Below are 17,499 nucleotides of genomic sequence, written 5' to 3' on the forward strand. Positions count from 1 at the left end.
TTGTTATATGATATGTTTTTTATTAGCTAAACTATTATCCGACTTGACATCAGCCAAACTGAAATGGTTGCTGAAAAGCTCAAACCTGTATTTTAAACAGCATAAATAGTTAATTTTCAGTGGGGGGAGTTAAACAATAAGCGTCTGGGAAAAGTGGATATCTGAGAGAGAGAGTGAGTGGAAAGACGAGGGGCGAGTGAAAAGGAGGAACCTGAATGGGGAAGCGTGAAAAATAAAGAAAGTGTGTGTGTGCAGAGAAGGAGTGGCTCAGTCCAGAGTTTCTGCACAAAATCAATTTTTGGGGAAAACACGAGATCATGTGCACAGCGAAGAAGCTGCAGGGAGTTCATGATGACAGGAGAAGTCGCTCAGGGAGACACAAACACGAGGAAGGCGTGGTTTCACTCGTTGAGCGGAAGTCAAAGGGCTGATGTGAAGCTGCTCTAAGATGAGCGCGAGTGTGTCTGCGCGTGCATGTGTATAAGGGTGGAGCTCCATGTAACAGGATCTCGACATGAAGGGAAATGCAGGCTCAGTGCAGCTCTCTAATGAGAGGGAGAACCTGATCAGAGTCAGATGGGGTGCCCCGAGCGCACAGCCCCCTGCAGAAAGTGCCGCCCGACACCCTTTGTTACCTCCAAGTGAGCTGAGACCAGCCCATGAACCATGTAACTAGGTGGTTTCCAGGTTAATGAAAAGCTGTAACTCCGGTCCCACTGTCTCTCTCTGCTAAACCAACGACCGCCGTCCCTCCTTCCCTCCCCACACCCGCATCGCACCCTCCATCCTCAGCCCCACATTCCTGCCCCGACTCATAGGGGAGGGAGGGGAGGGTCAGGGTCAGGGGCAATTAACGGTTTACTTTGTGTGAAGTATGCTACATTTACATTTCGGCCTGATTATTATCAGCAGTGACTCACGAGAAAAATGTTTCAATTTGTGGATTAACTTTAATTTTCTGGATTAACGACAGAGAACGTGACACGGAATAGTTGCTTTAAAGTTACATCTGCTGTTAAATCTGTTGTCCTAAACTTTAAATAGTACATAAAAACTAATGATGGCGCACAACTCTCCCACATACCATGTTTATACCCCAAACTACTTCGCTATTTTGCCTTCATCCTACCCTACGTGCTTGTCCTGGATCTCACTTTGGTCTGTTTGCTCAAAAACTGAAGAAAATACATCATATATAAAATATAAAATTCTCCTTTTTGTTTTATATCATTGTAACATGGAATATCTTTGGGTTTTGGATTTTTAATTTTTAGACAAAAAAAGCCCTTAAAATGGGCATATTTGACCATTTCCTGAAAACGTAACTCGCAAACAATTCATTCATAAAAGAAAATAATCATTAGTTGTAGTCCTACTAGTGCTACGGTACTCTGATAAAAAAGTGAATAATCTATTCACATTACAACTGATCCTATTAATAGTGATTTATCCAGTGAAAAAAAGTCTTAAGTGAGAAATTACACCATTACACTTATTTAAAAATGGTCAATTTAAATTTGTACTTGTTCCACTCTTTTAACAGGATGAAAGAAGTAGACTGTCACGCTGAAGGAAGGTGGGCTCTCCAGGAGTCCCTCAGATGTAAGATAGATGTACTTGTTAGCAAAGGTGAATAACAAGGGTCACGGCTCCACTGGTCAGTGAGCACACAACGGGGAGTAAAAGTGCAACAACAAAGGCCAAAAATGATTAATCTGACAAGACTTTTAAGTCTCATATCCAACCCAAGGCCTAGTGTGGTCTAGTCAAATACTTGTGATCGTTACCCAAAAGCAATTTGCCCATCAGTCTTTGGCCCAGGTTTTCTTCTATTAATCATGTTGCAAGTTAAATTCTGTGGAACTCAGCTATTAATATCTGCCAATGCAGTCACTTGGACGGTGAATCACTATTTGTTTAAAGGGGAAAGCTGCCAAATGCTCCTGACATTTTGTTATTCATAACTTGGCTACTTCTGGAATATCTCTAAACTGCAACTTTCTACCCCCCCCCCCCCCGCCTCCGCCTCCCTCCCCTTCAGAGGAAGATAAAGCCTTATTTGGAAAATAGGTAAACATGAGCTGCAGGCAGGTACACATTTAGTGAAGTTTACCTTGCAAAAAAAAAAGGGAAAAGAAGTGAGAAAAGAAAGGGGGGAAAAAATCCCTTTGATTCTGAGTTGGTGGAAAAAAGTAAATTTACTCCAGTTGCCATTCAATTTGGACCGGTGGACATTAAAGCAGGAGCCGGTGCCTAATAAGAGCCATGCCTGAGCGAGAGAGAGCCAGTGGAGGTGTGTCTGCGTCTGACTCTCGGCTCCAAGGTTCCTGCTAATAGATTTCAGCTCCCTCAGTGTCCCAATTAGCTGGTATGTATGCTTGGTTTATGAATTCATGTGTGGATGTTAAGCGTGTGAACATGCATGTACAGTGTAAGCATGCATATCTACACTGGTGTGGTTTGTCTCTGTGTATGTCTGGGATTCAGCAAGCTCCTTTTGTTTAGACACTCTTGACATCATCTAAAGCTCCCAATTAAAAAGAAGAAAGACTATTCCGTTTGTTCATTTTGTTAAAAGAAGAAAGTAACAAAAGCCAGAGCCAAGAGCAAAAGGATTTAATTTACGCAGACCCATTCTGAGCAACAGAAAACCCATCAACATAAACACATGGCGACACAAACAGAAAACAAACAGATAAACCTGTCCAGTTTAAGAGCGGCCTTTACCGCTTTTTAAGGAAGAGCATTACAAAGAAAATAGAGAGTGCACTTTTAACCCTGACCCCGTGTGAGGACGGACAGGCAGAGCTGCAGCCTTACCTGTAATAAACCCCCATAGCTGCTACACGTGACCATAAATCACACTGTGTGCCTTCAAAGTATCAGATATCGACTAATACAACACCGCTCAGGCCGGGCTTTTATCCTTGCATTTCCTTCTCTCTGTTCTGGGGGTGGCACTGCCTTCAAAGTGCAAGCGTCTCACTTTTTTTAAAAGGCAGGCCAGGCAATTTATTTACCAAGAAACTGCTGCCGTAAATGACAGAAAAAGCAGCACAATTTACTGACAAGTAGTGAATAGGGCTGGGGAGGGGGGCTAAGAACGAAGCCAGAGGTCTTGGCTGGGCCTGTGAAAGACTATAAAGCTTTAGTAGAAGCCCACGACCTGTTTATGGCCGGCTGAGACACTGTGGTGTGAGGCTCCTGATCACTCAACAGCTCCACACTGCTGCCACTCTTGCATAACGCACAAACAGGAGACGGAAGCTGAAATCAATCCGTTAGACTCACCGAGTGCATCTCATTTAACCTGAAAGTCATGCACTCTCACAAGAACATCAGGTCGTACCAAAAGTATTGCTCTTTTTAAATGAAGTAATAAGGTGTATATGTGTAAATGTGAGTGATTTGCAAACATCTAACGTTAACTTTGTGGGGAACGAATGGGTAAATGATGCATCTCATTTTCCACAAAATGTTTCTTGGCGTTGGTGCCCAATTGTTGGGAGAATGAGAGTACAGCTGGCCAGCTTGGGGGAAAAAAAATAAGGTGGTATGCTTGGAACTTCACTATGCAGACCCAAATACCCACTGGGAGAATTCAAGGCAGATGTGGACTAAAAATGTCTCTCTTGTAAGCAGATTATACGTTCGGTAAAATTACACAAATTTTGAGTTGTTCAGTTTGAGGGTGGCTTACCTTGTCTTCACTACATCGAGTGGATGCATCAAGCAGATCTCCACCAGACCTGCAAGGAAGAAGTGAGGATATGTCATTAATAACTATGGACATTAAAGTTGAATGCTTGTATTTCTCAGATTTGAGGACTACTTTATGGGATGTTTTGTTTCCATCATGACCACATGATACAGTATTTCTGAAATACGAGAGATACTAAATGAGAGGTTGCATCTAGTTATACAATTGAGTGAAAAAATGCAATGAACAACCATATCACCCATGCAAACCCAGTAACATCAGCGCAGTGCCAGCAGCTGGAGTATCAATGCAGCGGGTTGATCAGCGAGCGACTCTGAGGTTTCACACACATGCTAACTATGAGCATCTGTGTAGAAAAGCCACTGCTTTGGCATGCAGGCTTTCTGACTCCATCAAGTTTCTTTTTTAACTCACTATTCTCACTGCATCCCTTTCCTGGTGCCGTGCAGATTCCACTGTGTGTGTACACAGCTGCTGTACAATACGGACCCTTTCTAATTTGCTCAATTAAACATATTGTCTATAAAAAGAGTGTGTGTCTTCTGGGGTTTTTCCAGGGAAGTAATTATCAAGTAAAATACCACAGAAAAAAAAGTACTTTGTCTACAGTTGCATCTTAATGTACGTATGGGAAGAACTACTGAACCAAGCTACCGGCAGGCAAGAGTCAAACTACATCCACTCGTTCACGGATCAGTAGACTCGACTGTGGTTGTTAATGATACTGCACTGAGAAGGTAAATACAGGACGGCTTTGGACACATCAGTCTCCTTGCTATTAGCAGGCCTGCAGTGAACATGAGGCGCATCAAATCTTTCAACAGGTAATCGGATTACACAAGGAAACCAAACCTGCTCGATCAGCCTGTGCAAACACTAAGATGTGGGAAGTGACCGAACATGCTCCAACAGGGGATGGAGGTGGAGGAGTAAAGTGGTAGGGTAAAGTCAGGGGGAGCTGCTGCAATCTCAAACAAACAGAACACTTGGCTGCTAAGTGAGAAGCAAAAGCAAAGAGAAGACTAAGAGAAAAACGCCGACCAATTCTCTAGGTATACAAAATGCTTCTGTAAACTTTATAGACGAAAAGCCAGGTCATTGTGCCACATGTCCTTAGTTCCCATAGACTCCCTGTAAGATGATTTATTGGATATTTACAAGGGTAAAAGTACAAAAGGGATACAAAAGGTAGCACAGTGTGTTTACAGACCTGAACAGTGTTTTTGTAACTGATTGTAAAGGCTGATTTAGCCAAGAAGCTTTTCCAGTTTGAACTCACTTTGATGATGACTTGGTCCTCCATCTTTAATCTCAGTTCTTCTGTGTTAACATGAAAATGAAATGAAGCTAAAAGCATTTTGTGTTAATGACTAAAGTATGTTTTAGCAGAAGTGAGGTAAAGACTCATCCCCAATGGTAGAAAAACGGTGTCTGCATTTCCATTATCAATAAGCTAGAAAGACAATTATTTTCATCAGTAATCATAGAGGTTCACAGCTAGTAGTAACTTGTACCTGGCTGCAAGTGACCACATCTGGACATGTGCACATCTGGATACTTCACTTAAAATGATTCACACTAGATCTCGGGCCTCGTCGTAAACCTCGGATTACAGGAACTCTAAAGGATACAGGTTAGCAAATGCTTCATTAACTTGGAAAGGTAACAGTAGTTAACACTCTTTACTAATTAACAGGCTGGCCCCACTGCGCCAGTCAGATACAGTGATTAGTTCAGCGTGTTGTTCACTTCTCAGGCTGTCTAAGTACACTATGAATCAGCGTCTTTAGATGAGAGGTTAATGTCAGTTAGCAATGCATGTGGCATCTCCAAGATGGCAGTTGCAGGAGGATTAAGTGATGACAAGCATGAATGCAAAATTAGGCTGTGTTTACTTTAGCATCTGTCTAACGGCCCTACAGACAAGACGTAAGAACAGCTGATGGCAGATTAGCTGACAAGCTGTATGTGTAGAAAGAACTAAAAGAGAAAGTGTGCGTCCATATTTGGAATTGACCTTTGTATGGCATGTACACTGCGGATGTTGTTTCACCCCATTTCAATTGGCTTGCGTCTAACAATCTTGGCCTTCGCTGCAGGACAAGATACTGACTCACAGAAATGTTGTAAAAAATGAATACTGGTATTTAGTACACTTCCTAGTCAATAACTAATAGTAGCAGATGTATTCTAGCATCTAATAAGTACTATTCTTGTAGTATATCTGTACATTGTCTTCATGTCCCAGAAGCCCATTTACAACCTCCAGTCACAAAGGTCCTCTGTGCTGTGTAAAGGTGACGAGTACACGTTTTATTTACAGTCAGTAAAAGAACTAAATCGAAGCAGCAAAAGAGGGCGTTACAGTTATAACTGTTGACAGATCCACAAAAACGCAACCTGTTGCTTCAATACTTTGTGATCTACTGAGGCTATAATTATTGAAGAAATTAATCACTGATCTCTTAGGGAATTTTTTTCCCCCTCCTTCAGTAGCACATTTTTGATGATTTAATCAATGACCACAAAAAGTATTCTTGTCATTTATTTGATTCAGCCCTTGTGATCTGAATTTAGGTCTAAAGACACCAAAAAGGAAATTCCTCGACACCACGAGAGGCAGCTTCTCGCTCCACTGTGCCGAGTGCATCATGCTCCTCAAATCCAGCTGTCAGCACATACTACTGTTTAATCATAGAGTGCAGCAGCAGTGAACCCACACACTCTCGGGAGCACTTCACACCCCTGTACTGCTTCTGATGCACACTCAGTGAGCATGGTGAGGGCAAACCAAGGAGAAGATGCTACTGAGTAACACCGCTCAGCCCCCCTTCTCTGGCTTCAGCTTCTCGTGATGGCACCCAACTCTCTTATCTGTGGGGAGGGGCGTAATAGGGTGGTGCAGGAACGAGACCTTAACCCAGAACATTGTTAGCAATAACCGCGATCACACCGCAGTACTTTTCCCACTTTAGTTCCGATATAGTTCCGAAATGTCGCGTTCACACCAAAAAGAGCCGAAACAAAAATTAGTTCATGAGAACCTTTTTACCCCCTTTTCCGTCCCTGCTAGAGAGCAGGGACTCTCATGCGGCTCTCTTGTGAGAAAAGAGCTATATTTCTGATCTGCTGGGCGGATTGCAAACCACGCCCCGTAAAACTCAAAAAAAGTGTTGTGAAGCCACTATTTTATTATCCTCGCATTAGCATTATTAGCATTAGCATTAGCTCAGCGCAGAGAGACTAATTTATGGCAACACAACATAAAACATGGCAGCGGTGGAGATGAGGAGGTGTCGGCGTTCTGGCGATTTACTCGGAAGGCTTCAGTAGAAGCTGCTGGGAGTCCCAGCAGCTTCTACTGAAGCCAGTCCCCAACTCCGGGGACTTCCGGCCGGGGATTTTGGGCGGCAGTATACGCCGTGAAGTTGTTTGCAGCCTGCCAGTAAACCCAAAGCAGAAGAAGAAGAAGTGACGTCAGTGGCTTCATTTGCCTAATCCACCCCCTGGGACTTATTCCGGTGTGAACGCGATCTGTACTTAGTTCATCAGAACTAAAGAGTTCTGATGAACTAAATTCTCATGGACCTTTGTGGGAAAAGTACTGCGGTGTGAAAGCGCCTATTATAGCACTTTTAGGTTCCCTTTGAATTAGTTTTTGGATATCTAAAATAAGATCTGTGGTTAAGCTTAACATTTTCGTTCACTTTTTGTCCACGATATAGATTAAAGTGATACTTCTACAGGAACAAGTCCTGTTTCTTGCTTGATGCCAGGAAAAGGCTAGTCACTGTGACCTGTTAACCTGTGCTGGACTATGGTGATTTGATTTATATGAATGCACCTGCCAATTGCCTGGTCAAGTTAGATGCTGCGTATCACAGTGCTCTGAGATTTGTGACAAACTGTAAAGCATTAACCCATCACTGTACCCTGTATGCAAGGGCTGGTTTGCCTTCGCTAACAGTACGGAGACTCAGTCACTGGTACATTTTTATATACAAAGCCATGTTAGGGAAACTTCCATCCTACATCTGCTCCCTGATCTCATGGCGAATTGTAAGTGGCTACTGCCTGAGATCAAATGCTGTGTTTTTATTAAATGTGCCAACTGCTAGGACTGTTTTAGGGAAGATAGCATTTAGATGCGCAGCTCCTCTGTCTGGGAATAGTCTGCAATCGAAATGGAAACTGAGCAATCTGGTGCCACTAAATGTTCTTAAAGCTCGGTTGGATCCTACTCAATCGGAAGCTGTTGGTACCTGTTCATGTGGATAGTTATGTAAATTGTAAACCCTGTAATGATGCTGTATAATGTCCTTTTTGTTGTTCTGTTTATGTTTTTATGTTTCATGTGGAACCTACTTGAGCAGGTCTCCCTTGAAAAAGAGATCAATAATCTCAATGGGATACACCTGGATAAATAAAGGTTTGAAATGAAATGAAAAGTTAATTACCCACTCATGACTGTCGGAAGCTTCTACACGTCTTAAAAACGGTGGTTGGTAAAAAAGTGACTAAATAGGACAACTAAATGTCACCATGCCATATTCCAGTCTGCCTTTGGTAACGTCAAGTTATGTAATGTAGTTTGTTTAAAATGTGCTTCTTAATTCTGGAGATTGCATTTACGCTTTAAATATTACAAAAGTGGTGTAAATAGAAATTATCCTGCTGAACAAAACGTATAAGTATCACAAATAGTTGTTTGCCACAGATCTTTTTTCAAAATGCAATTGCTTTTTGTAAAAAGGAGCCATCGTGAAGCTAACTTCTGGGTCAGCCTACGAATATATGTCATCAGTACAACACTCTATTTTACAATGACCTGTCATCTGGTTGATGGTGGCTTTGCATCAGTGTGAGACATGTTGGGAGATTCCATTATTTGAAGGTTCTTTTGTATCTGAACCACAATGGTAGTGAGTGACAGGCCTTGTCGTCCAACTCAGGTTTGGTTTGCTAATGACAAAGGAGTGTCTGGAGCACAGCTATTTAAGACAATATACACACTACAAGACTGTGCCAATACACAGTGTACAGTGGAAACAAAAGAGCTGCATGGATACAGTTAGATCGTATACCTTGACAACTTGTAGTTTTGATTCAACGCCTGGTTTCAATACTGCACAGAGCTGACGTCATTTACGGCTTTTAAAGAGTGGAAACAATGGGTCTGGGTGTTAAAAAATGCTGCATCATCCTTAATCCAGCAGCAGTAGCCTCACTGGTAGTGTCACCACCGTATTGGAAATGTATTCCAGGTCGTAAGATAACTTGTCTTCCAAGGAAAGAGATCATACATCACGCAGATGAGATGATTATCTCAGTTGTTTTTGGCTCGGGAATGCACAGATTGCTCCCACGCAAAAGTGAGAAAGGAAAACAATAGTGAGCCAGAGAAAGATTGCTTAACGGGTGCAGGTGTCATCCATCATGCCGAGACACACACTGAATGACTGTAATTCCCAGCAGCCACAGGGAGAAGGTCACTGCCACAGGAAGCACAGCTCCCCCAGTTAAACGGACTAATACATGAGACGTAGTGGTCGCTCATTTCACACGCTTACTTGACCTGGTTAATGCTGGCCTCTAATGATGGCTCACATGCTACTTTCCCAAATATGCTAATAATAGTTTCTTAATAACTATTAAAGTAATGGAGAAATTGAATAAAAACACGAGATATCAACCATCTGAAACAAGTGACAAGTGATTGCTTCTACTCACACATCCTTCCAATGTTTCCATATCAAGTATACCTCATCGGGGCTACAATGGTCTTTTTGCTGACTTTTATAGTTATTGAGATGTGAATGTTTACTGTATCTTTGTAATGGCCATTGAGATATGGAGATGTGCTATGCATGTAGGGAATGTTGCCCATACAGTCACATTGCGTAAGTGTGTAACAACATCTCATATTTCTATCCACAAGGGCCCTACCATAACATTTATTTCACCTTTATTATTTAATAACTTTGCTGGGACTCTCAGACATTCAGAAACGTGGTCATACTGATGCAGCAGGACATTTGCATTAAGGAAATACTAATTTTCTAGTTCTTTTTTTTGTTATAGTTAACAATAGCAACAGCAAGACAACCTAAATAAGTTCACATGAACGTATGTTTTTGAATAACGCATTTCAGAAGTGAACATATTGCTAATTGTTTTTAAAACCACCTACTAAACGATACATTTCTTGGTTCATTGAGAGCCAGAGCGGAACTCGCAGCTTGCCCTGGCGTTTGGAGGTGAGCGATGAGGCATTCGAGTGTCACGATGACGGAGCTTCACCTCACAGGCCCGCTCTGGTTTTGACAAGGGCTCCTGACTGATCCTGCAGGTGATATGTCATGCCTCCATGTCCTCCATTAATACTTTTCATAACACATCAGATCTGGAATGTTAAACAAACGCTGCAAGCTGCTGCTCCCTGGCAATTTGTCATCTGCGATAACAAAGCCAACACGATATCCATCAGCGACTGGGCCGGGCACTGTGATCCAGAAACTCTGATTAATCTCAGGCTCGGTTAACGCTCAGGTAAAAGGTACACATTCCATGGAGTAACTACAGACAACCAACAGGACAAAACAATAATAAATAATTTAATTTGATTGCAGGGGTATTCAACTAAAATTCAACGAGGTCCAGTTAGAGAAGATCCCCCTATGCAAAGGTCCGGAACTTCAAAATGTCTAAGTTGCTTTATGAGTTAGTGTGATATATATGGAAGTAGCCTGTAGCTTTATCAACGTCTGCATGTAATCAACAACTGACTGCCAATCAAATGAAGAAAGTACAATTCAAAAACAACAATATTTATTGTCAATCAACATTGAACTATACAGACATACAGTACATACTGTGGATATGTGTAATGTTCCTCTTGGGCTGCATTTAAAAATAAAATAGGTTTTGAAAATGTGTGCATCTTAAAAGTGCTTAATTTTAGACAAATAAAATAAAGTGTAGCAGCAGCTTGAGTTTCCCTTTTTCTTTGTTAACCGTTTCACATCATGACTTAACAGTTTCAGACGATTATAGAACAATATCAGTCTTTACACATCATAATAACAATTCTTTCTTTCCCTCTTATATTGCAGTCCCTCACTCACTTTTTTTAATTCAGTGCGAGAATTGAGCTCGAGCTTGTCCTGCCAGGAGTTTAAATCTGGGCTGAAATGGTGTCAGGGCCATTCTCATACACAGGTGCTCATTGGTTAGCCTGCCCTGGAACTGTATGTATTTGTTGTGACCATAGTTCTGACTTGAGAGGGAATGTTTGGTCAAACACTTTGTGTCTTGTCTCATAGTGGCGTTTGTCACTTTTAATGAGCGCCACGGTCTCTGAATGAGACACACTGGTTCTGTGCTCCCAGTGGGCAGGATGAACATGAATGAGTCCGTCCACGCAGGGTTAAAAGCTCTGTTCTCACTTTCCACTTTCCTCTTCTTGGAGAGCGCCATGTGAAATGATTTGTCTCTCCCTGTCCGCCGCTAATTATTCTCTTCACTCACTTTCCTCTCCGCTTCTCTCTGCCGCTCTCTCGTCTCTTCTTCTGTGTTTCTCTCCCTGTATCGCTCACTGCTCTCTTTCACCCCCTGTCGGCAGCGGTTCAAATAGAATCTCCCCTTCAAAATTGAAATCCCTTATTAATGTATTTATTGATTATAGGTCCGGGTCCGTATAGGTCGGCGTCTGGGTCCTGACCGCGGTCCGCCTGTTGCCGACCCCTGGCATAGCGCATATCTTTGCCTACAGACTTTGTGTTTTACAAGGCCAGACTGCTACACCTCAAACATTACACACATTTGTATTGATTTTAAATTTCATAGAAATTAGCCTGCCAGCTTAAATATTTAAGGGTTGTTTACTTTGTTGGTTTATTATAACACCAGTGTTTCCCATACATTGATTTATTTGTGGCGGGCCGCCTTTTGTTCAAATCCCGCCTGGAACACCACTACTAGTGTGCCCTTGAGTAAGGCACTTAGCCCTCAGTTACTCCAGGGAGAACGTCCCTGTAATTGGTCATTGTAAATTGCTTTGGAATAAGGCGTCTGCTAAATGCCTAAATTGTAAATTATATTTTTGGGAGAATAAACCCCACAGATCCTCAACTCCGGTGTGTCTCACTCATTAACAACGCAACACAGAGCAACAAGAACGTTGTCTACAGTAGCCATGAACTCGCACCCGAATAGGTTAAGAGGCCTTTGGCTTTTCTTGCCGGGGGGGGGGTGAGATTCCACAAATAGAATCAAATTCTGCGGGAAACACTGAACATAATGACAAATTACAATAAATCTACAATGTGCTACTTGTAAAATAAAGATTAAGGTTGGCCGAAAGGAAAAATCAGGGAAGTGGGTGAAATAAATGTTACGTAAAAATAACACTCTAAAAGCACGAGGCCTAACTGCTTAAGGGAGGCCAATAAACTATAGTTACTACCAAGTGAGACACACTACAGTACTGAAATATGGCCACGGAGCCAAACCTGTTTTTAAAGCAAACAGGCACTGTAACACTTCGAAACTGGTCATGTTAAAACTGAACTGGAGTATAAACCATTTTGTGCATTAGTGGCACGAATAATCAGTCATGAGAACATATAATCACCTCATGGGGAGAGGGGGTTGTAGCAAAAGAAATGCCTGAAATTCCTATATATGAAAAAACAATATAGAAACAAAGAATTCCATTACTGCAGAAACAAACATGAAGTGATTTATTCTCCATTTCTAACTCTGCTCTTCCATTTATATTTAGAATCAATAAATAATATAGACTTTTGCATCTTTTTGCAAATATAAAGCACAATATTTGCACTCCTTTGGTTTCCATGATCCAGATTATTTCATTTTCTAAGGATTTCGTGTTTTCGTGTGCGCCCACTCAATTAATGAAGTAACGGGAATTGTGTTTGTGGTGCTTACAAACTCCAGTAAAAGGGAGTAAGAGGGAACTGTGTGTACTCTTTAGGTCTCATAAAACACATGATTGTAGATGAGCACAATCCTGACCTTAATCCCCCTCCATGCCCAAGTTAACGACATCCTAACAATAAGGCCGTGCAGTGTATCCTGCAGCGCGTCCTGTTCACAGGGCAGTGGTCGCCAATGCATGAGTTGAGATGAAAGGACGAGAGAGATTAAAAAGAAGATTCAGTCGTTTACTTCACCTGATACTTTTACCTCTTTTGCATAACAGATGGCCAACACCCTCAAACATAAATCGTATCCCTTATTTCCTTATAGAAACTATTGAATAACCAGCAGAGGCCATCTATCATACAAGATATAGACCAATACATCCCTGTTTGTGAGTTATGTATTGATTGAATGTTGAAAGTCATGCGTCATGGTGCGTTTTCCCCCACTGGCTACGCACAGACAGCTCGGGTATGTCCCTGTCTGTCAAACTGGAGGTGAACTCTGTGATATTGATGGATCGGTGAAGGTGTGTTTGTGCCTGTATAGGTGTGTGTGCTGACTGGGTCAGGACATGGGCTGATGATAAATTAGTGACAGGTTGACAGATCGACAGACATACTATGCCGACTGCTCAATTAGCTACTGTCAGTGTTTTTTTTTTTTCATCTGTGGCCACTTTTCTTTCGACACACAACCATCTGATGCAAATACAAGCGACAGCAGCACGGAAGCGAGTGGCAAGGGAAGAAGAAAAGGGGACAAAATGGATGCAAAACTTGGTGTAACTGATGTTTGAGAGGAAGTGCTCCGTGTCATGTCTGTCTGATTCTTTCACGAGTATTGCTTTTTAAACAAATTGTTTCCAACTCCTGCAGGACACCTGTCACCATCTCAATGAGATGGATAATCCTGTAACAAAGAATATGGTTCTGCAAACACAAGCACAAAATGTAGCCAAAACCCCTGGGGGCATTTCAATAATAGTTGCCTGCATTGTTCACTCTTACCAGTGGTTTCCAAAGACTAGCGGACTTAAAGGGTCACAAGAACATTTCTTGTGTAGAAAATACAATTTGAAAAACAACAAACTGTTTTTATACTTTATATTTTCTTCAGAGATACTTTCTTCTTCACTGATTTATTCAGGGTTCATACACTTTTTCACCAATGCTTTTCAATGATTTTTCCAGGACCTTTACCTAATTTTCCATGACCAAAAAAATGACTCAGCGTACCACTGAAAATGGTTTATTTTAACATGGAACAGGAAAATAAGGTCTGCATATGAAACATGTTGTGCCTATCTAAAACAAATCAAATAGTAGGCTTACTAGCTTCTACGAGCTAAAGCAACAAAATCTCTCACCAGCAAAATACCTGGACAGTTAAATGCCATTTTACATTTCATTACAATACAGTATTTATTATCATTATAGTATTACTATTTCGGCGATTAAGTCAAATATAAATTATATTTGATGCAACTTTAGATACATTTCCATGACTTTTCCAAAACTTTGGGGAAAATATTGTTTCCATGACTTTTCCAGGGCCTGGAATTAGCATTTTGAATTTCCATGACTTTTCCAGGTTTTAATGGCCGTAAGAACCGTGTTAATTACTTATTAGCCCTGAAAGTTATGTTCAAATATACTTCGGAATAGGCTTATCAAATACCAGCCTTCAACATTGTAGACTGCCATCCGCCACAGGCTGGCAACCCCCTCGCAAAACAAAAAACGTTGGCAAACATTTTTTTTATCCATTTGCCCAGATTGGGGGATTCTGGGTCATAATGTGGCATTTTCTTTAAAATAATATCGGTCCAACATCAAAAAGCAAGTAACACTTCTGAAATCCCAATCCTTTTGTATGACTGTAAATGAAACACTCAAAGAGAACTATATTGATTTTCCATATGGGTTTGGATACACATGCAAATTAAATGTATATAGGAGGGTTTCCAACTGCCTTATAAGCCCATCATAACATTTGTGTAATCAGCAGCTAAAAACCATTTCATCCTTAAATCCAAACAAAAACATGACTCACACTCTGACTGGCACAAAAGGTTTTCACCTGGAAAACTACCGTGCTAAATAGTTCCTCTTCCCTGACCACAGCGCCTTGTTTAATTTCCCTCACACTCACCTGTCGGTACATCCCTCGGCTGCTTTGATAAGCAGGCTATTACACGCATTTCACAAAAGCGGCCTGTGGCAACATTAGTCAACTATTAATCAAATGTGACAAAGATGTATCTTTAAAACTGGAACTCAAAACAAATAGATCAGTTGGTGCAGCCAACAGATTCCACGGAAATAGAGTCCTCAGTAAACAAAGATAACAAACACAGTGGGAGATCAAAATAGCCCATCTCACCGAAATCTACTTTACCATCATCCGTTTGGCAATCAGAGGGATATAATGGGCTGACAGTAATTACAAACTTAGATGTTTATTTTTCGTACCACACAGTTCAAATAACAGTAATTTCACCTGAGGAAAACAATTTAATTGTGATTGTCTATAAGAATGATAACTCAATCCTTGTTTTTCTTGCCATGTGGGTATGTGCAGCGAGGCCTGTATAATGGTCATTCCAAATAATTTTGAGGTCTGCTCACAAAGTTCTTGTTTGCACATGTTTCACATTTCCACTGTCATACAATAAAGGGGAATAAAGAGCAAACAACCGATTACTGGAAAGGTGTGTGGCAGTGATTCCAAACTAAGTGCTTGTGCAAGGGGTTATCTGGAAAGATTAGATCTTTCTTGTGTAGAGGAAACATGTACATCGGTGCCAATAAAGATCAGTTTACCCTGGTTCTGGAGGTAAATGTCAATTTCCTAAAGACAACGTTTAGTGACTAACCAAGTTGATGTTCTACGATGGCTTGTAAGGGCAAGAAACTCTCCAGATTAAATCAATAACATAATAACAAAGCACAAGCCTGTGTTCATTAGAGATGTTAAGATTCAACGATTCACATCGGTGCACGGCATAAACGTTGAAGATGCGAGTGCACCGGTTGAAAGAGTGCACATCGACTACAGTTTGGGTTGAACTCGCGATGCATCGATTGCGTAGCGTCTTTGCATCGGTAAAAAAACGATTCATTCGTATAAAATCCCCTCATCTTGTCAACGCTCAGCAGAGACGATCTTTGATCTTTGCTTCGCACTACGGGAAAAAAAACAAAAAACCTACAAATCAAACGTTTGGCAACACTTCGGATTGTTCAAGAAAGACGGTCAACTTGAAAAATCGCTCGCAAATTGTAAACGATGCCGTGCTGCTTTAAAGTACACGAGTAGTACGAGGAGCTTAGCGGCGCACGTAAAGAGGCGACATGGGGTCTGTGGCTGAAAAGAGAAACCTGAAAGTTAGACATATGAGTTAAATCACTCAGTGAGGTGTTCTGTCAGAGAGTGGTGTTTAGTTTACAGCAGCCGGTGACTGCCAATCATAGTTTAAATGTCTTACTGTAAGCAGTTATGATAGAGCTGTTTATGAAAGGTTATTTGTATTCTTTATTGTTCCTATAGAAACCACTGCGTTCTGCTCACTGGTGAGTTAGCCTCTGGATGAGTGTTAAGCACATCAGGCTGGCAGCTGTATGGGCATTGCACTATGATAGTTGTTATTTGCACATTGTTAATCATGGGCAATGCATCCTTAAATTGTTTAACTGTGAGGTGTTATACAATTGTACTCTGGAACCAAATATGTAAAGCACTTTTTTATTAATGTATGATTTGCTGCATATAAGGAATAAAACAAAAATCCTCTGTCGTACCATATTGAAGTATCGTTATTTTGCATTGTGTTGAATCGTAACGTATCGCCCCGAATTGCATAATGTTGAATCAAATCGTATCGAACTGCATCGCAACAGGGGTGAATCATATCGTATCGCATCGCCTGGTGTTTCAAATGTATCGTTAATGTATCGCATCGTGGCAACGTATCGAGATGCGCATTGCATCGGCCTCAGTGATGGAGATGCACATCCCTAGTGTACAGACATTTCCAGTTTGAAGTTAACTTTGGCTGCCAAGTGTATTGTACCGTTGAAAAGAAAATATATTATAATCTGCAGTTCGAAACACAATTAGCTACCTATCTTCATTTTTAAAAACATTTGTGACAGAGTATTGTAGTATTTGAAGCGGTTTGCCAAAGAAACAAAGTAAAACAAAAATGTAAACGTTCTGTAAAGCTATCAGTAAAGTGTTCCGTTTTTTGTGTTAAGTAAAATTGAAGAAATTCTGAAGTCTGTGAAGAGACTTTCTGCTACTAAATCTAAGCATTAACATTTCATTAATCACTGTGATGTGTGAAATGTTCTAAATATATCCACTTCTACACATGTAATAGTGTTTCATTTTCAGTTATGATACTTGTTCATCCAACATGGCTGTAAAGTTACGTCAAAGAAAGAAAAGTTGGGAACCACTCGTGCGGTTTGGATTCATTTGAGCCTGAACGGGGTCAACCTGGTGATGGTACTATTACCTCTTCTACTGGGTGCGACAAGACTACCGAACCAGTTCCTATTTTCTATAACACTTTTTAATCTTTCACAGAGGCTATTATGGTAAGCCTGTGAAGCGGAATAGTAAATGGATGGTAAGTGGACTTGCCACTGTAGACACCCCCATCATTACCTCCACCACCACGTCACCACATCACTACGACGTGACCACTGCTGCTGACAAACCCACCCAGTCCATGAGCTCTCCATCTTCAGCCAATTCACCTTGTGTAAACAAAGATTACACCTCCTCTCATCCCCAACCCCCAGAGGGGAGCGCTGTGTTGTTACTGT

General features: G+C 41.2%; 1 protein-coding gene across 2 annotated transcripts in view; it reads right to left on the bottom strand.

Annotated features, from left to right (window-relative positions):
- The window catches only part of slc25a21 (solute carrier family 25 member 21), an 87,779-nt gene that overhangs the window by 24,799 nt on the left and 45,481 nt on the right, over positions 1-17,499 (bottom strand). For both annotated transcript variants that reach the window (XM_079694169.1, XM_079694170.1), the window contains one exon: positions 3,701-3,749. In XM_079694169.1, the coding sequence (XP_079550295.1) occupies positions 3,701-3,749 (49 nt within the window). The remainder of the gene's footprint in view (positions 1-3,700; positions 3,750-17,499) is intronic.

This window comes from Notothenia rossii, assembly GCF_949606895.1.
Source record: "Notothenia rossii genome assembly, chromosome: 7".
Lineage (NCBI taxonomy): Eukaryota > Metazoa > Chordata > Actinopteri > Perciformes > Nototheniidae > Notothenia > Notothenia rossii.